This window comes from Erythrolamprus reginae, chromosome 1 (assembly GCF_031021105.1).
Source record: "Erythrolamprus reginae isolate rEryReg1 chromosome 1, rEryReg1.hap1, whole genome shotgun sequence".
Lineage (NCBI taxonomy): Eukaryota > Metazoa > Chordata > Lepidosauria > Squamata > Dipsadidae > Erythrolamprus > Erythrolamprus reginae.
Genome location: NC_091950.1, coordinates 85045759 through 85070606, shown reverse-complemented (window position 1 = coordinate 85070606; position 24848 = coordinate 85045759). Strand labels below are relative to the sequence as shown.

The 24848-nt window shown below is 40.4% G+C and overlaps 1 protein-coding gene across 1 annotated transcript in view; it reads right to left on the bottom strand.

Annotated features, from left to right (window-relative positions):
* Positions 1–5859: 5859 nt before the first annotated feature.
* Positions 5860–24848, bottom strand: part of ITPKA (inositol-trisphosphate 3-kinase A) — an 85527-nt gene continuing 66538 nt past the window's right edge. Inside the window, exons 2-7 of the mRNA XM_070757292.1 lie at positions 23667–23763; positions 20794–21007; positions 17300–17504; positions 12137–12238; positions 9034–9105; positions 5860–7212 (exon numbers count right to left, since the gene is read on the bottom strand). Coding sequence (XP_070613393.1) covers positions 7009–7212; positions 9034–9105; positions 12137–12238; positions 17300–17504; positions 20794–21007; positions 23667–23763 — 894 coding nt within the window. The 3' untranslated portion in view covers positions 5860–7008. The remainder of the gene's footprint in view (positions 7213–9033; positions 9106–12136; positions 12239–17299; positions 17505–20793; positions 21008–23666; positions 23764–24848) is intronic.

The window sequence follows — 24848 nt, the reverse complement described above, 5'->3', positions numbered from 1 at the left end:
TTGGGAGTATCACTTCCTTTTACAGTTCCTCTTCCCACCACTTATATCAATGGCAATATATTATTCCATTTTTTTTAAAAGTCTTGTACAATATTATCCACTAATAATTAAAATCTTTCCTTCCCTACTATGAGTCTGAGGAAAATATTGTGAATCTCAAAGATTCTTTGTTTTATTGAATACAGTGTTCCCTCGATTTTAGCGGGATTGAACTTCACGAAAAGTCTATACCATGGTTTTTCAAAAATATTAATTAAAAAATATTTCGCTGTTTCCCCCCCCCCCCCATACCGCGGTGTTTCCCACCCGATGACATCATATGTCATCGCCAAACTTTCGCCCGCCTTTAATAAATATTTTTTTAATAAACATTAATAAGCATGGTGAGTAATAATCCAAGTGGTTGCTAAGGGAATGGGAAATTGCAATTCAGGGGTTTAAAGTGTTAAGGGAAGGCTTGCGATACTGTTCATAGCCAAAAATAGTGTATTTACTTCTGCATCTCTACTTCGCGGAAATTCGGCTTTCGCGGGCGGTCTCAGAACGCATCCGCCGCAAAAATTGAGGGAACACTGTACTACTATTATTTTATTATTATTTATTAGATTTGTATGCAGCCCCTCTCCAAAGACTCGGGGTGGCTCACAACAATAGTAAAAGACCATAATAGTAAAACAAATCTAATATTAAAAGAAATGTGTGTGTGTGTGTATGTGTGTGTGTATATATATATATATATATAAAACCCAATAGTTAAAAACCATACAACACATACATACCAATCATAAAATATAAGAGCCTGGGGGAGGTGTCTCAGTTCCCCCATGCCTGGCGATATAGGTGGGTCTTGAGTAATTTGCGAAAGACAAGGAGGGTGGGGGCCATTCTGATCTCCAGGGGTAGTTGATTCCAGAGGGCCGGGGCCGCCACAGAGAAGGCTCTTCCCCTGGGGCCCACCAGACGACATTGTTTAGTCGACATGCATTTATCTAATTTGACATTCATCTGTCCCCAGTAAAGAAAGAAGCATGATACTAAGAACACGAACATATAAAAATTTAATGAACATGTTTTTAATTATATTTATTTGTTATAGCACATTTTCACTACTCAGGTTGTTAAACCCATACAATTAGAATACCCAAATTCTTCACACTGTAGTGTTTGGCACAACATTGTCTATCAATGAAAAACTTTTTGTATGCTAGTTAGTAGTAGTAAAACTAGAGTTATAGTTTTAGTCAACTTGGCTATCTGAAAGCATAATTTCTCATCATGAATGATTCATAGAATTTAGCAGGAGAGAATCCAGCTTTTTCTATTTAAAATCCACAACTCTAAATTCTTAATGGATTGTAAAACTCTTTAAGTACAAAATTATTTGCCATTCTCTATATTGCACGTTTCCTTTCAACTCCTAAGTAAATGCATCACAACCACATATGGAGTCCCACAACAACCCTGTGTGAAAAGCATATCTACTTTTTAAAGAAGTAGAGAAAGGAATATTTCTTGGAAGGTCTATGGAGAGATAAATCTTTGTGGCACTGAAATTAAAGACATTTTCAGTGGTGTCATTTTCCTCACTGAAAAAAATGGCAGCTGTTTCTTTTAAAAGTAGAGGGGAAGCCAAAACATATTTCATAAAATTTCCTTGATCAGAATCTTTTTAGGAATTATCTGTTTCTTCTAGATAGCTCTAAAGACCACATTTTAATAAAACAGCTAAAAGGCACCAGAGAAGGTAATTATGGTCAGATATGGTAGGCCAATCCTACCAGAGGAAGCTTGGAAAGATCAGGATAAAAGAAATTAGAAAACACAAAACCTATCCTTTGTGTATTATTATATGTCTATATCCTGAGAAACAACTAGTCAGAAACTACAGATTCACTATCAAATCTTAGATTAGTGGTTCTCAACTTTTCTAATGCCGTGACCCATAATACCCATAATACATAATACAGTTCTTCATGTTGTGGTGACCCCCAACCATAAGTCTAGTGCCAATTCTTCCAACAGAGCTTTAAGCTGATTGGCTGGAAGGTCAGAGGGACATCCCCATTGTAAACGTCTGAGTGGTCAGATTGTAAAAATATGTTCCAAGGCACCAGAATAGAAGCTTTAGTTCCTAACACCATGGGAAATTTGTCTTTTCCCATGGTCTTAGGCGACCCCTGTGAAATGGTCGTTTGACCCCCAAAAGGGTGCAAACCCCCAGGTTGAGAACCACTGTCTTAGATGGAAAGGCAACTTAAGATAATGATTTTTTTAAAATAGCAGAAGGCAACAAAAACTCAGTGACCTTTTGAACAGACAATAGCAGGTAAGAGTTTACAAGATGCAAAATTTATACAAGAGAGAGAAGGATACATAAATACAGTGAAATACCAAAATATTTTTAAACTCTCAAAACCAAAACCAGAGGTTAACTAAAACATTTGGGAGTGGGAGGTGGATCTATGGAGCTTGCCTTTATAGTGTTGCCTATCATGACACTCAAGATAAAACCTGACAAGATTCTATTTTAAACTCTTCCCCGAAACCTCTATTAGGAGTTGGTATCATGATGACCATAGATGTTTTCAACCAAAACACTCATAACTCATGCTTGGAGTTAACCAACAATGTTGAAACGCATAATCTTAAACACCTGGAATACACCAAGATACCATCTGCATAGACCTCTAACAATCCATCATTTGGAAAACGCTAGTCTAAAGAAAATGAAAACAAAATTATTCCCAAGGCACTTTTGCTATTTAGCTCCATGAAGTCCTATCTCCATGATAGTGTTACAGCAATTCTGTATCTGACATACCCTTGACATACAATCTGGCTGGGATGCATTTCAAATGGCATTGCAGATCTTGGCAAGTGTGGATTGCCCTTTTTTTTTTCAGAGGCGGCTCATATATAGATTTTAATCATTTCTTTCATTCTTTACTTTTCAATCGGAGAGCAGCTGCCTCATCCTCAATAAAGAATTAAGCATTGGGCTCATGATGGAAGAAATTGAGGAAAGATGTTTGGGAGAAAACATGGGCTTGGAATGTTTTGAAAATGGAATGGAAGGTCACAGACAAAGTTTATTATAAAACTTTCTGGTGCCCTGAGCTCTTTCTCAACATGTATAAGCAGCAACATTGTATAAATGAGTTGTTTTCATTTTTAAAAAAACCAAATAACTTTTAGGCTAAAATATATTTTAAATAATTTTGTTCCAAATCATAATTTCCAATCCCATGTCTAATTATTATACAAAATTCTACAACCAAGTAATCATGTATCTACTTTGTAAGATCTATTTCTTAGAAAATAAACTACATATATAAAAATATAGTTAGTAGCCATTTTAAAAAATTCTAGCCAAATACAAGTTTAATTTAAAACTTAGTTATTTCAGAAGATTCTCACCTTACGCTCAGGGGTTGCAATGAAAGTTTAAAAACTGTGAAAAGCAATTTTGAATTCTTCAACCAAATGATGGTTGTGTGCCTGGACGGCTTCCATTTATTGAACAAAAATTTATCTATAAATAAGTGAGGGTTTATTTTATTTATCTGCTTTTTAGTATACATTAGAGCCTTCCAGCTTTTTTGCACAATGAAATAGCAAACTATTATATCATCTCATGCATTCTGCAATTAGACCAAAAGAGACATGGAGATGGGAGAATTAAAAGGTGTCCGAAACTGACTTGTGAATCTTCTGAAACTGGCAAGCAAATAGGAGGCCATTTTTTTTTAAAAAAAAATTAAAGTTCATCAACCTTTTGGGTTCCAAAGGCCAATTCCACGGAGGGAAGTTTTTCCATGGACAAGAAGGGACAGAGTTTCGCATGCTGCCTGCATCCCTCAGATGGGACTTTATTTGTTTGCACGGCACAGGTTTTGGCATGCTGTGGCCTGGGACCAGTCCATGGACTGAGAGGGTTGAGGACTAGTCTACAGAAAGAGTGGAGAAAACACAGTGCTCTAGTATTTAATGTATAATCTCCAGAACCTCCCAAAGAGGCTGAATTTTAAGCCCATTTTTAAAATTTAACCCAATGTTGCACAAACTGAAACATCAGGACAATATTATTTTTTTCCTTAAAAATCTTGAAACTTTAAGGCAGAAAGTAGATGCTATTTTCATTCTAAAACCAGAAAACTGGACCACATTTTCAGCCTTTTTAGTGAAGTCCCTAAGGGTGAGAAAGGTTCTCCTCTACTGTTCTATGGAAAAATACTATGTCAAACGAAAATTAGCCTCAAATATTTGAAAAGCTGAAAAGTAGTTTTGGCAGCTCTAGCCATTAAGATGACACTAACATGCTACGGAAATGCAGAGAAGGCCACAGAAATGAAGCCACAGATCTATGATGGTCACCAACTGGTACATAAGGACTACTTCTTCTTTCTCCATTATTGAAGAGAAGATATCTTCAGGTTTGCTGTAGGGCCTAAGACAGTGATGGCGAACCTATGGCCTGGGTGTCACAGGTGGCACTCACAGCCATATCTGCCAGCACACAAGCCGTTGTCCCAGCTTAGTGGTTCTCAACCTTTCTAATGCCGTGACCCCTTAATACAGTTCCTCATGTTGTGGTGACCCCCAATCATAAATCTAGCACTAATTCTCCCAACAGAGCTTCAAGCTGATTGGCAGGGAGTTCAGAGGGACACCCCCACTGAAAACGAGTGATTGGTCGGATTGTAAAGATATGTTCCAGAGTGCCAGAATAGAAGCTTTAGTTCCTAACACCATGGAAAATTTATATTTTCCCATGGTCTTAGGCAACCCCTGTGAAATGGTTGTCTGACCCCCAAAGGGGTCCCGACCCCCAGGTTGAGAACCCCTGCCCTCGATCAACTTCAGCACGCATGTGTTGACCGGATTTTCAGCTCACCTGGAGGCTCTGGGAGGGCATTTTCGGCTTCTGGAAGGGCCCTGGGGAGGGCAAAAATACCCACCCCAGGCTCCAAGGAAACCTCTGGAGCTTAGGGAGGGTGAAAAACAGGCCTATTGGGCCCACCAGAAGCTGGAAAATGGGCTGTTTCTGCCCTCCAGAGGGCTTCTGGGGGGGCAGGGGAGGAAATTTTTGCCCTCCCCAGGTATTAAATTATGGGTGTGGGCACTTGTGTAGGCACAATAGTGTGTGCACACACACACTTTCACACCTGAGGGGAAAAAGGTTCGCCATCACTGGCCTCTTAAACAAGAACACACACAAAGCCTTGAATCACAATAGCCTAGGACAAATGTTAGGTTACATAATCATTGAATTTATATCGCTAGACTGTAGCAATACTCTGTAAAATCAGCCCGTCTTAATTTTTGATCAGTGTGACTTAAGGCCTACCTCACATCGCAAGGAAGAGGAAGTAACATTGCAAGGTTTCTCTTTTGTTGCCTTCACTTCCTAAGCCTTTCTCCAATCAATTAAATATATCAGATTCAGCTGATGTACCGAGTGGATTTTTAACACAAAACCTTAGCATCAAAAACGTGAAACACCCCCACAAACATTTTGCTTGATAATTTTTCCCTTACACCTACAAAAGCCTGCTAGTAGATCTAAACAGAAGTGCAAAGTAGGAAGCCACTTGGTGATTAAACTGTTGACAAGGCTGTAGAGTCTGTATCAACTAGATCAGTGTTTCTCAACCTTGGCCGTTTGAAGATGTGCGGACTTCAACTCCCAGAATTCCCCAGCCAGCAACGCTGGCTGGGGAATTCTGGGAGTTGAAGTCCGCACATCTTCAAACGGCCAAGGTTGAGAAACACTGAACTAGATATATTAATAATTGTTTCATTTCATAAACTGTGTCATTAAAGTAGGGTCCCACAAACATTCAAATACATAGCGACTGATTAGGTGTCACTTCTGTATTCACACACACGAAAGTCACTGAATTTATCCTGAAGCTAAATATCTTTAAATTCATGGCTCTTATTAGTCTCTACAATTTCTTGGGTTACAAGAATCTTAAATTCAGGAGTCTTAAAAACAGTCTCAGGCTACCTTTAAACGTGTTAGCAATTAGAGACATTAATGCAATTAGATAGGAAGCAAACTCTTTAGATGAGAACATTTTCAGCTTTTACAATGGTTAAGCATCTCTACCAGAGAGAGTCAAACACAGAGAGAGACAGTTACTCCCTAATTCTGAAACAGAATAAATATGGCTATTCACATCCTTTGCACAAATTGATTTTCTATCAATTATACCCAGAGTTCTTTATATATGGCAAATTAAAAATCTATCTATACTTAGAGGTGAGCTGGTTAATTTGATATTCAATTTTTGGAAGGGGGAGTTGTACTGACAAAGTGCATAATATTTTTGCAGGAAAGGGGAGGGGGGAGGAAACATGGCTTAGCAAAGAAAGAGTAAGTTAGACAGTATGAATAGGATCAAGAGTAAATTCTTGCATTGTCAATGAGATACCATTTGGTTTCTGAAGCTTCAGCAGCATTCTGTGCATATTTTCATTTTGTTTTTCTGTACAAGAATAGAAACTAGAGTATTTGTTGTTGTTGTTTTTAAAAAAAGGAAAACTATGAATCTATATGTTCTGCACCAAGTTCCAAGATGTGTTGCACATATGCGAACACGGGAATATTTACAGTGTAAACGCTGGAAATGGAGGGAAGCCTGCTTGTTGGTTTTGAAGATTTCTTCCTTGAAAGAGATCTCTGATATATATATGTTTTAAAATCTCTAAGCCCAAAGTCAATAAACAGCAATACTGAATTAGTTGGTTCATGTGTAAGCAAATGTTCCGATCACCATCCAAATGTTCACAATCATCCCATTTCTTGCATAAATCTTATGTTTGCTTGGTGCATTCAAGATTAGCTTCTGAACTGTTTAGGTTTCATGGTTGGTTAGGAATTATATCTTTTTTTTTTTTGCTGAAGTCTTCCATATTCTGGACACCTCCAAGGTCCTGGAAGAATTTGAAAAGGCTTCGGAGGAAGCAATTGTAGAAAAGTTAGCAACTTCACGTTAGTATTTCTCATCTCTCCAACATACTTTCTAAGATATCAATTAAATTGTCCAGTCCAAATAAATATCCATCTTCCCGGTTCCCTTCTTGCCAAGCAACCCTGTGGTCCAAGATTTGCCCAGATGGAAGAAAGGTAGTCTTTCCAAAATCAATGAGCCACACATTGGCGTGTTCACTTTCATCATGCACAAATAAGAGGGAACTTCCAATTACCTACAAAAAATAGAAAGAGACAAAGATGAAGGCCAAAAACTGATTTATTAAACTTCCCAAAACTTGTAAATATTGGCTAGATTCCAGTGCTCATATACAGGTAGTTTGACTTATCACAATTCACTTAGTGACCATTCAAAGTTACAATGGCACTGAAAAAGTGACTTGTGACTGTTTTTCACACTTACAACTGTTGCAGCATCCTCCGCCACTGGTTTATGATAACTGCTGTGTCCCAGGGTCATGTGATCCCTTTTTGTGACCTTCTGACGAACAAAGTCAATGGGGAAGCCAGACTGCCTTAACAACTGAGTTACTAACTTAACAACTGTGGCAAGAAAGGTTGTAAAATGAGTCGAAACGTAATAAATGTCTCGCTTAGCAACATAAATTTTAGGCTCAATTGAGACCATAAGTCAAAGACTACCTATAGTTAGAACCAACACACAATCAGCTTATAAAGAAATGTGTGCATTTACAATCTCCTTTGACTATTAAAACCCACAAATGTTTTGCATGGCCTGCCCAACAAAAAATTGATGGATAATAAGACTTTGTGAGATTGATTTATCTAATTTTGAGGCTGTCCAACTTGTTAGCAACTTACAATTTTTTTTAAAAAAACCAAACCGCAACCAGTACAGTGATACCTCATCTTACAAACCCCTCGTCATACAAACTTTTCGAGATACAAACCCGGGGTTTAAGATTTTTTTGCCTCTTCTTCAAAACTATTTTCACCTTACAAACCCAAGCTGCCACCACTAGGATGCCCCGCCTCTGGACTTCTGTTGCCAGCGAAGCGCCCATTTTTGCTCTGCTGGGATTCCCCTGAGGCTCCCCTCCATGGGAAACACCACCTCCGGAATTCCGTGTTTTTGCGATGCTGCAGGGGAATCCCAGCACCGCAAGAATGGGCGCTTTGCTGGCAACGGAAGTCCGGAGGTGGGGTTTCCCATCATAAAACACGGAAGTCCGGAGGTGGGATTTCGAGGACTTCCGTGTTTTTGTGATGCTGCAATTTCGCTGTGGCTCCCCTCACTGGGAAACCCCACCTCCGGACTTCCGTTGCCAGCGAAACACCCGGTTTTGCACTGCTGGGATTCCCTTGCAGCATCACAAAAACATGGAAGTCCAGAGGTGGGGTTTCCCATGGAGGGGAGCCTCAGGGGAATCCCAGCACCGCAAAAACGGGCGCTTCGGCTAGCAAAAGGGGTGAGTTTTGGGCTTGCACGCATTAATCGCTTTTCCATTGATTCCTATGGGAAACATTGTTTCGTCTTACAAACTTTTCACCTTACAAACCTCGTCCTGGAGCCAATTAAGTTCGTAAGACTAGGTATCACTGTATATAGAAAAAGACATCATGGCCCACCAGAAGAACAATACAACTAACTTATAAAACCAAACTTAAATAATGGAGACTCCACAACCAATTTATCCCAGGGCTGTAAAAACAATCAGGTTTTAGTGATTTCCTGAACATTATTAGGAGCCAGCCTGCAGAGTGCCTAGATCTGGCATGCAGGGCTGCCCTGGAAACAGCAATGGGTGGGCCAAGATTGCCTCTGATAGCAAAAACGGAGCTCGTGAGGGCTGTGTGTGGCCCTCCTGAGCCCTGTTTTTGCTGGCAGACGGTTACAAGAGGCAATCCCAGCTGAAAATGGAGCTCAGGGGCCTGCTTTCGCTGGCAGAGCACTCACCCTGACACAGGTGCTATCGTGCTGACCATGCCCCCCCCAAAGTCAAAAACAACCCTGGTGTGGCCCTCAGTGAAATAAGAGTTTGACACTACATGCTAGAGCAATCAGAGCAACTCACCTCATGTTGCTTAAAGAAGACAGAAGACTCAAGGATGCCACGAATTTCATGCAGACGCTTTAAATATTGTTTCTATCCAAAATAGAACAGAAGCAGTGAATCACTTAAAAGTATTTCTGCCGCACAGGCAAAGGAAAATTAACACAATAAATGGGGGAGATGGGGAAAACATCAGAAAACATACCGCCATTGAGCCATCTGAGATACAGTCTACCAACAATCTTGTAGAAACCTAATTCTTGACTGTGGTGTTGAAGTACAGTAGTCCCTCGCTCTATCGCGCTTCACCTGCCGCGGCTTCACTTCATCACGGGTTTTGAAGTCAGCTTCATTTGAATGATTTTGCCATACAAACAAGCGCTAGAATCCCCCAGCGGGACTCCCAAATGATGAGCGGGGCAGGGACTGAGCTCCGGCGGAGGCCCGTCCCCTCGTTCAATCCCCCTCGCCAGCGCTAGAATCCCCCAGCGGGACTCCCAAATGATGAGCGGGGCGGGGACTGAGCTCCGGCGGAGGCCCGTCCCCTCGTTCAATCCCCCTCACCAGTGCCGAAAGGAAAAAAAAGAAAGGAACGCGACGCAGCGGGGATTTCCAGACTGGGCTCGAGGGCGGAAGAGGAAGTGCTCGAGGGCGGAAGAGAGAGAGAGAAAAAAAGAAACAGCCGGGGCAGCTCACCAGGGACTTTACAGCCGGGGCAAGGCAAAAAACACAACATTTGGCCGAACTGCTGCAAAGAACAGAGTAAGTAGTAGTGGGGGGGGAAGGTTAGCCGGCCGTTGCTCGCCTCCAGGCATCCGGAGCTGGTGGGAAGGAGGATAAATTCCCCATCGCGGATTTCACCTGTCGCGGCAAGGTCTGGAACGTAACTCCCGCGATAGGTGAGGGACTACTGTATTTGCTATCTATTCTAGGATTTGAAGAAAATTATAACAGAATGTCCACACTACCAATCCCTATACTCTATTTCTATCATCTCTTCCCCCCTTTGATGCAACAGTGTCTCTGCTGAACCTGCTAGCCTCCATTAGCAGGAGGCCTTACATTTTGTATAATCTGAGTGTAATCAATATACTGGTGACACCTTGCTCCATAAACTATCTGATTGAGTAGTTTCATATAGAACTAGAGGGAATCTGCAGTTTCACACCCTCATCTTTTGCACCAGCTCTTCACGTAATATTACGGCTTCCAGCCGTTGTTCCTCATCCGGCCGTCTGGTGCCCTGAAGAATAAAGTGATCCCCTCCTCTCTGTGACATCCCCTCGTATACTTGTAGACTGCTATCATGTCCGCTCTGGCCCTCCTTTTCTCTAGGCTATCCATGCCCAGTTCCCTCAGTCTCTCTTCGTAAGTCTTGGTTTCCAATCCCTTAATCATCTTGGTTGCTCTTTTTTGCACCTTCTCCAGAGTTTCAATGTCTCTTTTGAAGTGTGGTGACCAGAACTGAATACAGTACTCCAGGTGTGGTCGTACAAAAGTTCAAAAAGCCAAAGAATTCAAGGTGATCAAGCATTTTCATTCTGTTAGGTCCAAAATTCAAATCAAAGAAAGCTCGGATTTCCCTTGATTCAGAGCTAACAACTAATTTGAATAAATTTACCTAACATATTTGACACCAAAAGATATTGTCTTTAATTATTTATTACAGTAATATTTAACATCTCCTTCCTCCATCCCTAAGACCCAGTTTGGTATAATAGTTAAAGCATTGTTACGAATAGGATACTGTTAGGTTCTTGTCCCGTGTTAGGCACAAAGTCAGCTTGGGAACCTTGAGCTGATCAAACACTTTCAGGTCTAAGAAAGCGGCAGTGGCGAGCCAGTTCTGAAAAATGCTGCCAACACAACTAGAAGGGAAAGTTAAATTGAAACTGACTTGAACACACGCCTGCCTATGGAGATTCTCAGTCATCCAGATCATGTTTGTCCCAAAGTTGGTTTTTCAAGAGACAACTGGATTTTCTGTTTTTTTTCTTTGAAGACGTTTCGCTTCTCAAGCAAGAAGCTTCTTCAGCTCTGTCTTGAAGACACATATTTTTCCTTTTCTCTGCCACTGCTGTACCATTACCACTGTTGTGGTTATCTCCGGCCCAGCTCCTGCCCCAAGGACTGTGGATGTGGGGGAGACATCCACATGCTGCAGGCCTGTTTTGCCCCCGGTGGAATCTGTTGATGAAGGCTCCTCTGACCAAGAAGACATGAGTGACAGGGAGGAGGAGAGTGGGGCAGACAGCTCAGAAGGAGATCAATTATCTAGCTCCTCCTTGGATTCAGAACAAGAGTTAATGATACAGCCACACATGAGGAGAGCGATGCATAGGCAGCAACAACTGAGAGATTATTATCAAAGAAAATGAGGCCACCTGTGGTTGGGTGGGGCTGTGGTAATTAGTGAGGCTGCTATAAAGAGCAGCCTGTGGGTTTGGCCATTGTGGAGGATTATCTGATTGTTGTGTTTCGTGACTGCTTTACTGACTTTGACCTTTGTGTGCTGATTTTCCCCCGCTTTGAAACTAAACCAGAGCAAAGTGTGTTTCACTTTGTGAAAGAAGAAGGACTGTGAATTGCCTCACAGCTGCAAGATAAGTATCACAGAACTGATAAGGGACTTGTACAAATTACCAATTTGTTTGGAGACAAGTGCTCTTTGCTATACCAAAAGAGGGCTTAGTTTAAGTGAATTTTCATTATAAAGAACATTGTTTTGAATTTTCAAACGTGTGTGTGTCTGAAATTTGTACCTGTGAATTTTTGGGAGGAGTCTACCAGAGAGCCCGACAGAACAACCACCATCACTACACAACTGATTGGGACACTGGCAGAAGTGACTACACTGTATTCCTTCTGCTAATTTTCTCTGCATCTTTGGCAGCATTCTCTCTTATGGCCTGCACCTGGGACAGACCAGACCTCCTGGATACGACACTGATTTAAAAGAAAAATTCAAAGAGACTTAAGATCTCTTTTGATGGTAATAATGGCACCCTGGCTCCCTGTAAGGAATCATCCACAAAATTTCACAATTGTTTGAGCAATTCCTCTTTGTGAGTAAGCCCTAATTGAAAATTAAAACTGTCACCCCAAACTTCCATGCTTAACTTACCAATATAGTTGTGTTTCCCTTAATGAATTCCACAAAAACCTGGAAAATTTGTTCTCGTGTCTTTGTTGTCTTGAAGTTGGTATTACAAGTCCCATCGGCCTTCTGTAAATAGTAAAAAAAAAAAGGGGGGGGGTCATTTATGCAAAAAGGAGGCTAAAGAAAGGAGGAAGTCTCAATGTACTCAAAATACTGGACGCAGGACCGACCAACAAATCTTCTTTTGACGCAACTCCAAGTAGCTCCACTAGTATGGCAAAACTAGCTGTGTATATTATCCACCAAACTATACATCTTACAGCAGGGATCTCCAACCTTGGCAACTTTAAGACTTGTGGAATTCAGCTGAGGAATTCTGGGAGTTGAAGTCCACAAGTCTTAAAGTTGCCAAGGTTGGAGACTCCTGTCTTACAGCCCAACTGATTAGTAATCCTCCCAACTAAAAAGAGACATTTTGGAGTATGAGTTTTAATCCCATTTTAGATCCAAAGTTCGTGAGATGACCTTGGCTGGTCATTCTCTCTTGGCCCTAAAGAAGATGGAGGCAATGGAAAACTCCTTTTGAAATCTTGCCAAGAAAACCTCAGAGACTTGTCCAGTCAATTGTCAAGAGTCTACATTGACTTGAACGTGCATACAGACATACAGACATACACAGACTCCTTCCTAACCTGGTATCCTCCCAATGCATACACTGACAGATCTAGCAATTCAGTTCCCTAGAACAGGGTTAGACAAAGTTGGCTCTTCTATAACATGTGGACTTCCACTCCCAGAATTCCTGAGCCAATCCTGCTAGCTCAGGAATTCTGGGAGTTGAAGTCCACATATCATAGAAGAGACAAAGATGGAGTTAAACTGTTGCACTGCAAGTACCAAGTTCAAATTCACAGTATCATGAAACTTCCTGAAAGATCCTGGCTCACTCACACACTCAGACTAATCTCTCTTGCAAAAGTGGGAACGGGGTAGGGTGGGGTTAAGAACCTAAGAAGAAAGACAAGAGAGAAATGTAGTAAGACAAATAGGTTAAAAAAATCCACCCTATCTTTCTGTGATTCAAGATATATTTTGGAATATTATTTTATTTATATGTCACCCATCTCACTATCCAGAGTGATAGTGATACTGAGTCAGTAATTACAGGGTTATGGTTAAAAGTTGATTCACTGGAATAATTGGTGGGATTCTTTTAGCCTGAACTTTCTCAAGCCCCATTTATTTCAATCAGTTTGCCCTTAAGTGTATCTCCGCATCCAGTTCATTAGAAAGGAACTGGAATGACAGTTAGCATTTATAGAAAGAATACTGCAGCTTAAAAACATGTTTGTGTCTATGAAATATGCAAGTATTTTTTTTTAAAAAAAGAAGATACATTTGCATCTAGTCTCGCTTTTTCCTGTAGATCAGCGGTCCCCAAACTACGGCCCGCGGGCCACATGCGGCCTGCTCAGGCCATTTATCTGGCCCGTGGGTCTTTTCCAAGGCCGCACTGGAAAAGCAGTGAGAATGTCCCCCTCAATCTCATCTCACCCAAGGTAAAGTAAGGCTTGCCGAAAGCCGAGCTGGGCACAACACACACACATACACGCACACACCCGCCGCCGCCTCCTCTTTGAGTTACTAGCTCCTGTTTTCTGAATGGGGATTGAATGGGAGTCCGGGGTCAGAGGGTGGAGGCTTGTCAGGTGAGTCCTCCGCGGGGAGAGAAGAGGGAGGGTGAAAGAGAGAAAAGAGAGAGAGAAGTGGAGAGAAAGAAAGAAAAGGGAAAGAGAAGGGAAAAAGAGCGAGGGAAAGAGAAGTGGAGAGGAAGGATGGATGGAGGGAAGGGAGGGAGGGAGGGAAGGAAGGGGGAGAAAGAGAGGGAGAGAGAAAGGGAGGGAGGGAGGAAGAGAGATAGCAAGAGAGAGTGAGAAAGAGACAGAAAGAAAGCAAGAGAGCGAAAGAAAGCAAGAGAGAGAGAGAGAAAGAGAGTGACAGAGAGACAAAGAAATAAGGTATGTGCAGTGTGCATAGGAATCTGTTCATAGGTTTTTTTTATAGTCCGGCCCTCCAACAGTCAGAGGGACAGTGAACTGGCCTCCTGTGTAAACAGTTTGGGGACCCCTGCTGTAGATGAATGCCCAGTGAAACGTGGCGTTCTATATATTCATACTGATACTATTACTTCTGAGTAAAATCTATGGTAGATTGCAGGCATGTATCTACTACCCTCCCCTTTAAAAGCTTCTCCTCCTTCAGAAGAAACACTTCTGATCCAATAGGGTGAGTCTGGCAGAGATCCAAATGCAAGTGCCTGACAAGACACAAGAACGTTATGCAACGGCTGGGCACATCGTGGGCAGAGAAATCTAGCAGAACTTTGATGAACTCAGGGAAAATTCTCTCTGCCTATTGCCAGATGGCACACTAGCTATTACATACCAGTGTATAACTCATCATAGGGAGAAAAAACTGACACTACCCTCTAAATGATTTTGCTAACATCAAAGCCTGAGTTGCTGGGAAGATGCCCAAAGAGAGAGAATATTTTAGAATTCCAAACCCATTCAACAGCATGAGAGCCAATGTGGTATGGGCTAGAGCAGTGTTTCCCAACCTTGGCAACTTGAAGGTATTTGGACTTCAACTCCCAGAATTCCCCAGCCAGCGAATGCTGGCTGGGGAATTCTGGGAGTTGAAGTCCAGATATCTTCAAGTTGCCATGGTTGGGAAACGCTGGGCTAGAGTGATAACAGCAGTCAAGCACATGTATAGTGCGTGATACGGAGATTTATTAATATCAAAGTTGACATTTTTAATTCAGGCTTCTAACACAGATGACTATTTCCCAGGCCAGAAACAATCGTATCATCCATGCCCTTTGCTTCCCTTTTGATGGCAATGTTGGTTTTGTTGCTGTGGGTTTTTCCTGATAAGCCTAGTTGCGCTAATTTGTCTGATGCTCTGTAAACTGTATGTCAACTCCTGCATACTGGCCGTCTGGGAGCTGCCATTGGTGGGGGAAAGGCTGCACTGATCTTTGAGTAGCTTGAACATTAATACAAGAAGATATTCTCCTTTAAAAACTGCAAGCTGAAGATGGATACTGGCTTATGGAGTAGCAGGGCTCATTTCCAGACCATGGGGAAAGGATATACGTGTGTGAGTGGGTGGGTGATGATTAATGAATATAAGGCAGTGTTTCCCAACCTTGGCAACTTGAAGATATCTGGACTTCAACTCCCAGAATTCCCCAGCCAGCATTCGCTGGCTAGGGAATTCTGGGAGTTGAAGTCCAAATATCTTCAAGTTGCCAAGGTTGGGAAACACTGATATAAGGTGAACAGCCCTAAATAGTTTCTCTTTGAGATTTTCAGTGAATCCCAGGAAAGTAGTAGAGCAGACATTAGCAAACCAGGTTTGTGTTTGCTTTGTGTCTCTTTTCTCTTCATTTTGGAACCTGACACTGCACAGAATATAATTTTCATCAGCCTTGTTTAATAGCGGATATATCCAATGGAACATACCTGTAAAAATTGTAGTCCAAACCAGCTGAATAAGCTGGTTTGTTAACTGTCATTATATGTACATGATTATATTTTTTTTCACATATAATTTTTTTATTTTTCTCCAACTTAAACTTACGTTAATGAAAACACATATACAGTAATCCTTCGACTACCCGTGAAAAACGAATTTCCGTGAAGTAGAGGAAAGACTTTTGGACTTTTAAAACCCACCCTTTGCATTAAACAGTTATTCTATAATGTTTCTCAGCTGGAACTACATTTGATATTCTACCAGTTTCTTTAATAGAGTACAGTAGAACTGTAGAAGAATTTTATGAATTTTTAATGGATTTAAAATTTTCAATGGATTTAATGGATTTAAGCCCTCTTTGAAAACCTGTGAAGTAGCGAATCCGCAAAAGATGGACCGCAAAATAGCGAGGGATTAATGTATCATTAATACCTAATAATATTTTTTTTTTAAAAAAAAACCTTAATAGATCTAAATAAAGCATCCTCAATTCTATTTTCCTTCCATCCGAAGTTATTCCATCTATCTGAAAGCTAAACTAATAAGAATGAAAATATTATATATCAAGAAAATTTTAAAATATTCTTTAAACAACGAATGTAGCTCCAATAAAAAAATTACAATTACACAATTTTTCTGCAAAATCTAGCATTCATATGCATGTTGATCTTTGTGTGTGTGTGAGAGAGAGAGAGAGGGAGAGGGAGAGAAAGGGTTATATATCTCATGATACCTGCCTTTGTACTTGGCTGGAAAGTATCGGTAGATGATACTTTCCAGTCAAAAACAAATGTACATATTTCTCTTTCCTGCTGGCTTCTCACCCAATCACCAACCAAGCTCAGTCCTACATAGCTTCTGAGACCAGACACTGTCACTAGGTGTGGCCATGGATGATACATTACTATTTTATTTTATTTTTATTTTATTTATTTATTTTGTCCAATACACAATGAGAGTTTTAGTGGGTACACACACACACACACACACACACACACACACATTGTAAAATACATGATGACAGTTATAGAGGAGATATTCATAGTAAAATATATCTATGAAAGAATAGAAAACAAGATATAGTAATAGAACATATCAATGAAAGAATAGAAGAAGAGATATAGGAATAGAAGAAAGGTATAGGAGATATAGGAAAGTAATAGGACAGGGGACGGAAGGCACTCTAGTGCACTTGTACTCACCCCTTACTGACCTCTTAGGAATCTGGATAGGTCAACCGTAGATAATCTAAGGGTAAAGTGTTGGGGGTTTGGGGATGACACTATGGAGTCCGGTAATGAGTTCCACGCTTCGACAACTCGGTTACTGACGTCATATTTTTTTACAATCAAGTTTGGAGCGGTTAATATTAAGTTTAAATCTGTTGTGTGCTCTTGTGTTGTTGTGGTTGAAGCTGAAGTAGTCGCCGACAGGCAGGACATTGCAGCATATGATCTTGTGGGCAATACTTAGATCTTGTTTAAGGCGTCTTAGTTCTAGGCTTTCTAGGCCCAGGATTGAAAGTCTAGTCTCGTAGGATATTCTATTTTGAGTTGGAGGAATGAAGGGCTCTACTATTGGAGCTTCTGAAAAGCACACCAGAACCGATGCTTCAAACAGGAAAGGCTAGGGAAGATTCCTTACCTTTATCCCTTCGATCCTGAAACCCAGGCTAGCACTGGAGCTGATGGTCTCCCTCCATTGCATGTACCGAGGTTTGGTCACCGCATGCTGTCTGTTCTCTTCATCAGTGGGTGCCAAAGGGTCCACATCTATCATCTTCTTATACATATCTTTACGGAGCTTCGGTTTTTCTCGCGCTTTAGTCAATTCTTCCTCCAAGTATGTCCTACAAAAACAAGAGGGCGTTGAGCATCTCTCTAACTCTAGCAGCCACCACAAAAGTTAGCTTTCATTCCATGCTGTCCATCCCATATAATGCAACATTCCAGTTACAGGCAAAGAGAATTAACAACCCAAGTAGAGTTCTCTTTTAGAAGTGGTTCTCAACCTGGGGGCCGGGACCCCTTTGGGAGGTCAAACGACTGTTTCACAGGGGTCGCCAAGACAAATTTCCCATGGTGTTAGGAACTAAATCTTCTATTCTGGCGCCTTGGAACATATTTTTACAATCCGACCAATTAGGTGTTTACAGGGGGGGTGTCCCCTGCCAATCAGCTTAAAGCTCTGTTGGGAGAATTGGCTGTAGACTTATGGTTGGGGGTCACCACAACATGAGGAACTGTATTAAAGGGTCGCAGCATTAGAAAGATTGAGAACCACTGTTAGATTAATATCAGGGCAGCTACTGAATGGGTAAAAGAAAAACGGTACAGGCAACGGGACTTTAGTTTTTCTTCAAGTCCAAGAAGATACCTTAAACCAAAAGCATCAGAATGGTTTAAGATTTCATGTGAGGGGTCTTTATGAGCTTTCGAAGATAGTTGCTGTTTTCTTGCAGAGTTTCATTACCCAAAGTAGATAATATCATTATAGTTTTGGGATTTTTTTTCTCCCTTTCTTTTCACAATATAAGAGTTCTATATTGATTTCCTTTTTTAAAAATTGTGGATTTTCTAGATTGTGAACTGACGAAAAAAAGTATACATGTATATGTGAAATAATCCTAATAAGAATGCATTGGCCTCTTAGCATAGCTAGCTAATCTCATTCGGAATGGAAGAATGTGAGATCTTATGACAGTTTCAGACAGACAAAAAAAAAAACCCACATTGAAAAGAAGACTGATTCCACAGTGTTTTCCAAAAATGAAACTACCCAGCTCTAGAATTATAAAACTGGAAGAAAAAGAAGGGAAAATGTCAGTTTGTTTAACTGAGAATTTTCCAAAATTCTTCTGATTAGTTTTCTTAAAAACAACCCCAAACTATTTCAAAATAAATGAATTGTTTTAGTCCTGACCTTGTTTGAAGACTATTTTGGGTGAGGGGAAAACAATTTTATGAGAAATATTTAAATATATTTCAAAGAACTGTATAGCTTTTTCCAACATTTTCAAACAACTTTTCATTGAATAGGAACATAATATTTGGACAAAGCAACTATGTAAAAAATGTTATTTAATATGGCAGGAAGGAACAAGGCAACAATTCATTTTCAACAGGACAATGTAAACGTTTCTTCTAGCTTGAAACTTTATAAAATTTGAGCAACTTTTTTATGGTAGGGACAGTGATAATTTCACAATGCAAAATGGACATATACTTAAGAGATTTAATTTAATAAAATCCTGCTTCAAGTACATTTTAAAGTCACAATCTGTGTATAAAGTTATTTATCCCAGGAGAAATAGCATGATGTGTCAACAAAAAATTGATTCTAACCCTAGGAACGCAGAAGTGCATGTTGTGACAATTCAGTTCTGATGTTAGTTTCACCATACACATACAATACACCCAGTGCACAGAAAAATAATTTGATTGTGAAACCTGACATGAAGCTCAGAGATAATTCAGCTAAAGCTTGACCAGTGAAACAACATCAATTCTTCTATTATTGTCGGCATGGATGTGTTCAACTTGAGTCAATTTTATTAGAAAATGCCACTCGCTTCTATGAATATGTCCCATATGCAGTTCAGTTTCTGAAAATGATATAGGGCAGTGATGGCAAACCTATGGCATGGGTGCCACAGCTGGTACGCGGAGCCATATCTGCTGGCACCCAAGCCATTGCCCTAGCTCAGCTCCAACGTGCATGTATGTGCTGGCCAGCTGATTTTTGGTTTGCACGGAGGCCCTGGCAGAGTGATTTTGGCATCCAGAGAGCCTCCGGGGGATGGGGGAGCACGATTTACCCTCCCCCAGCTCCAGGGAAGCCTTTGGAGCCTGGGGAGGGCAAAACATGAACAGAAGTTGGGAAATAGGCCATTTCTGGCCTCCAGAGGGCCTCTGCGGGGCGGAGGAAGTTGTTTCCGCCCTCCCCAGGCATTGAATTATGGATATGGGCACTCACGCATGCGTGATAGTACACGCCCACATTATTTTGGCACCCGAGGAAAGAAAGGTTCACCATCACTGATATAAGGTTTAGAAAGTGGCGTTCTTTATAAAGAAAATATTCGTGGATAGGGAGAATATCTGGCTACAAACTTGTTTCAGGATTTCTTTTAGCAAAAACCCCTACAAAATTGAAAAATTGAAACCATATTAATAAATCTACAAGGAACAAGCAAGCAGCCTATATGAAAGTTAAAGGTTTCTCTCGCACATATGTGCTAGTCGTTCCCGACTCTAGGAGGCAGTGCTCATCTCTGTTTCAAAGCCAAAGAGCCAGTGGTGTCCGAAGATGTCTCCATGGTCATGTGGCCGGCATGACTAAACCCCAAAGGAGCATGGAACAGTTATCTTCCCACCAAAGGTGGTCCCTATTTTTCTACTGCACGAATCCCAGCGACCGATAAGATCCCACAGAGTTGGCCTTCTCCGGGTCCCGTCGACTAAACAATGTCGTTTGGCGGGCCCCACGGGAAGAGCCTTCTCTGTGGCCGGACATTAGAACTGCCCCCACCCTCCCTGTCTTTTGTAAACTACTCAAGACTCATTTATACTGCCAGGCATGGGGGAGTTGAGACACCTTTCCCCCAGGCTTTTTTATACTTTGTTTTATGTTTGGTATGAATGTGCTGTTTGGTTTTTTAAATAATGATGGGGTTTTATATGTTTTTTAATATTAGATTTGTTCCTCTACTATATTGTTTTATTACTGTTGTGAACCGCCCCGAGTCTTCGGAGAGGGGCGGCATACAAATCTAATAAATAATAATAATAATAATAATAATAATAATAATAATAATAATAATAGTTGCATTTTTAATGTGCTTTCAAACTGCTAGATTGGCAGAAGCTGGGACAAGTAATGGCAGCTCACTCTTTACACAGCCTAGGGATTCAAACCGCTGAACTGCCAACCTAAATTACAGATGCTGCTTCTCAAATGGTTATTTTCCAAAAATGTCTATAACTCCAGATAGAATAAAAGAAAGGGATCTGTCGTCATGAAATTCTGCTGTTGACCTTCCAAGAGCACTCTATGGGCGCCTGGCTTCCAAACTATCCCAATTATCAAGCAAATTATCCACAATGAGATGGGAAGCTGTTGTTTATAAGATCTCCCACCTGACTCCCATTTTACAATCCATCACACAAGGCCCTTCAAAATTAGCTAGAAGATCATCCAACTGTAAATAGGACTCGCCATCTCTCTCCACCACACCATGGAAGGTAGGGACGCAGGGGTGCAGTGAATCTTTCATCAGCATTTCAAAGCACTTCTCCTCATTCTCACAGTGTCGTTTCAGAATCGTCCCAGGATCAGCTGCTTTGAAACTTCCTGCAGGAAACAAAATCATGATATTACTGGGTTTTTCAAAGGCCTCTCTTCACAGTCCAGCTGTAATTACCACCAGCAGCACACCATGCCCCCTTATCCAGTTCTGCTCCAATTTAGTGGAAACATAAGTCAACATCCTGTAAAAAGAACAGCCCAAAATAAACAAGGCTTTGGAAAAAGTGCAGAGAAGAGCAACTAAGACGATTTTAGGCCTGGAGGCTAAAACGTATGAAGAACGATTGGAGGATTTGGGGTGGCTAGTCTGGAGAAAAGAAGGGCTGGGGTTGAGGAGAATATAATATTTATTTTTAATTTAATTTAATTTAATTTAATTTAATTTAATTTAATTTAATTTAATTTAATTTAATTTAATTTAATTTAATTTAATTTAATTTAATTTAATTTAATTTAATTTAATTTAATTTAATTTAATTTAATTTAATTTAATTTAATTATTTAATTTAATTTAATTTAATTTAATTTAATTCAATTATTAATTTATTTTTTTATTTATTAAATTTGTATGCCGCCCCTCTCCGTAGAATCGGGGTACAGTACAGTCAAGTATTTCAGAGGCTGCCACAAAGAAGAAGGGGTCAATTTATTTTCCAAAGCTAATGAGGGCAGAACAAGAATCAATGGATGGAAACTAATCAAGAAAAGAAACAACCAGAAATTGAGGAGAAACTTCCTAACAGTGAGGACAATTAACCAATGGAACAGCTTGCCTTCAGATAGAAACATAGAAGACTGACGGTAGAAAAAGACCTCATGGTCCATCTAGTCCGCCCTTATACTATTTCCTGTATTTTATCTTAAAATGGTTATATGTTTATCCCTGGCATGTTTAAATTCAGGTACTGTGGATTTACCAACCACTTCTGCTAGAAGTTTGATTCAAGCATCTACTACTCTTTCAGTAAAATAATATTTTCTCACGTTGCTTCTGATCTTTCCCCCAACTAACCTCAGATTGTGCCCCCTTGTTCTTGTGTTCACTTTTCTATTAAAAACACTTCCCTCCTGAACCCTATTGAACCCTTTAACATATTTAAAAGTTTCGATCATGTCCCCCTTTTTCCTTCTGTCCTCCAGACTATACAGATTGAGTTCATTAAGTCTTTCCTGATACGTTTTACGCTTAAGACCTTCCACCATTGGACCTGTTCAATTTTATCTATATCTTTTTGTAGGTGAGGTCTCCAGATATTGTGGGCGCTTCATTACTGGAGGTTTTTTAGAAGAGACTGGACAGTCACTTACTTGTCTGAAATGGTACGGCAAACCTACGGCACAGGTGACATGCGGAGCCATATCTGAGGGAACATGAGGTGTTGTCCTATGTCAGCTCCAAGTCACATGTGCATGCCGGCCAGCAGATTTTTGGTCTCCTGAAGGGTGGGGGGAGATCGTTTTTGCCTTCCCCGGGCTTCAGGAAAGCCTCCTGAAGCCTGGGAACAATGAAAAATTGCCCAACAGCCCAACCGGAAGTTCATTTCCGAACTTCCGGTTGGGATGTTGGCTCCGTTTTTTGCCATCCACAGGTTCCAGATGGTTCAGTGAGCCCTGTGCGGATGTACGGGGAGCAGCACAGGGGGTTGTGTGCACATGCATGTGGGGGGGGCATTGCATTATGGGTGTGGGCACACATATGCTATTGCGTGCACTGACGCTCTTTTGGCACCCAAGCAAAAAAAAAAAAGGGTTCACCATCCCTGGTATAGAATCTCCTGCTTGAGCAGAGAGCTGGGCTATAAGATCTCCAAGGTCAATTCCAGCTCTGTTCTATTCTGATTCTAAACAAAGCCCTTTCATAAAAATCCTGTGAAAACATCTGCCAGAAACATTTAAATATATTTACGTCCAGCTACACATGGCTGCACAAAAGCTTCATAATGACTCAGGAGACACATCTGGTGATTAAAAATACACAGTCCTATTGCTATGATTTGAACTGATCATAACTGAAATAGTGGCCAATGGTATTAGAGTACTGTATATGAAACAAGGGTAGATCTAGGAACAAGAATGGGTTAATGGGATATGTGCTGAAAGCTGACCTTTGGAATGCAGCATACATTTAGAATCAATTCAAAATAATTTGTTGAGGAAAGGTGTTCCCCAACTCCTATCACAGAAGCTGGAAAGAACAACTCTGTAATCGCTACAAATTTTAAATTCAAAACATGAGTCATGCTCATATAATCGAAAGATGCATGAAAAATAAAACACGTTTTTAAATCACATGTCAATTAAATCATGGTAAATGTTGAGGGAGTTTTTACGGTTGTTTTTATATTTAAAATCAAGATAATATAGTATTAGGAAACCTAAAGTTTCAAGGTTCTTGTGAGATTTCGGTCACGTTGGAACAGTTCCCCAAAAGGCCCATAATCCAACTGCAATGATTTGCTGACCCGTCTAATATTTTAACAAAGTCCACCTTTATTTCTGTCATTATTTAAATGTCAATGGTTATTAATTCTCAGAATCTGGTATGGATTTTTAAAAAGAAGGAATAATGTAAACACTCTCTTATCTTGATCTGAATCATGGGTGTTCTTTTTAACTAGGAGTTCTGCAGGCAGATTCAAAGTTTTCAACTTCATAATTTTTAATTACATTCTACTACTGTAGATCAATTAAAGAAAGTTCTTACCAGTGTGACCAGCCAGCTGCACCCAAGAATACCGCTTTTTGAAGGGGCTGATGACTGGCAAATTGACAATTGTCTTTATTGTCTGCCATGCCTTTTTCTGAAACACAAAAAAATTAAAAGATAATTGCATATGAATATCTAGAGATTTTATAAAGGGATGTAGCATTTAATTATTGTTACACACCTCCATCAATTTCCAAAATAGCCCATCATTAGATAAATCAATTTCCCATTTAGAGAGACTGATAATCCTAATACGTTTAGAGGGCATACTAGTCAAAGGCTAACAAGGCATAGAATATATTCATGTTATCTAAGATTCACCAATATAAAACTAATTAACAAAATCCTGTTATAAAGAAACTCAGGCATGCTGTCCTTATGCTCATTTGGAGTTCTGCTTTGCATTTTTATGGATTACATTATCTTGATACCTTAGCTCAATAATCTCTTTTTTTTCTTCCTTAAATATAAATAAGCAACAAATCCAGGCACTGCAGGAGCCAAATGAAATAAAAAGAATTCTTTGAAAGATTGTAGAAGGTTCATGCCTAGTTTTGAATAGGCTCCCTTTCCGGATCAAATCCGAAGGGTTATGTATTTTCTCCACTGACTAAATGAAAGAAAGTTACTGAATTCATATAGAACCTAGAGTTAAGTCTTTTTTTGTCCAAGAAGTTTATTCTCCAAGGTGAATAAATACAAACACATACACATGCATACACACACAAAGAGTCAGAGCACATCAAATCTTTCAGCAACATCAATATCAAGGAAACTGGCAAGGTGAGAAAAAGTCCTTCTAAGCACAGATTGCCATCCCTGTTCAGGTGTAAAGCAGATCCTGTTGCTCATATCAGTTGCTGAGCCAAGTTTTTACAATGTAAAACACATATTGTTTCTGCACAGATTGTCTAGCATAAGAGCTCTTCAAACTTGGCAACTTTAAGACTTGTGGACTTCAACTCCCAGAATTCTCCAGCACAGCATAGCTGGCTGGAGAATTCTGGGAGTTGAAGTCCACAAATCTTGTGGACTTGTGGACTTCAACTCCCAGAATTCTCCAGCACAGCATAGCTGGCTGGAGAATTCTGGGAGTTGAAGTCCACAAATCTTAAAGTTGCCAAGTTTGGGGATCCCTGGTCCAGGTATTGCTTTTCTCTCTTGCCATCCTACTTGCAA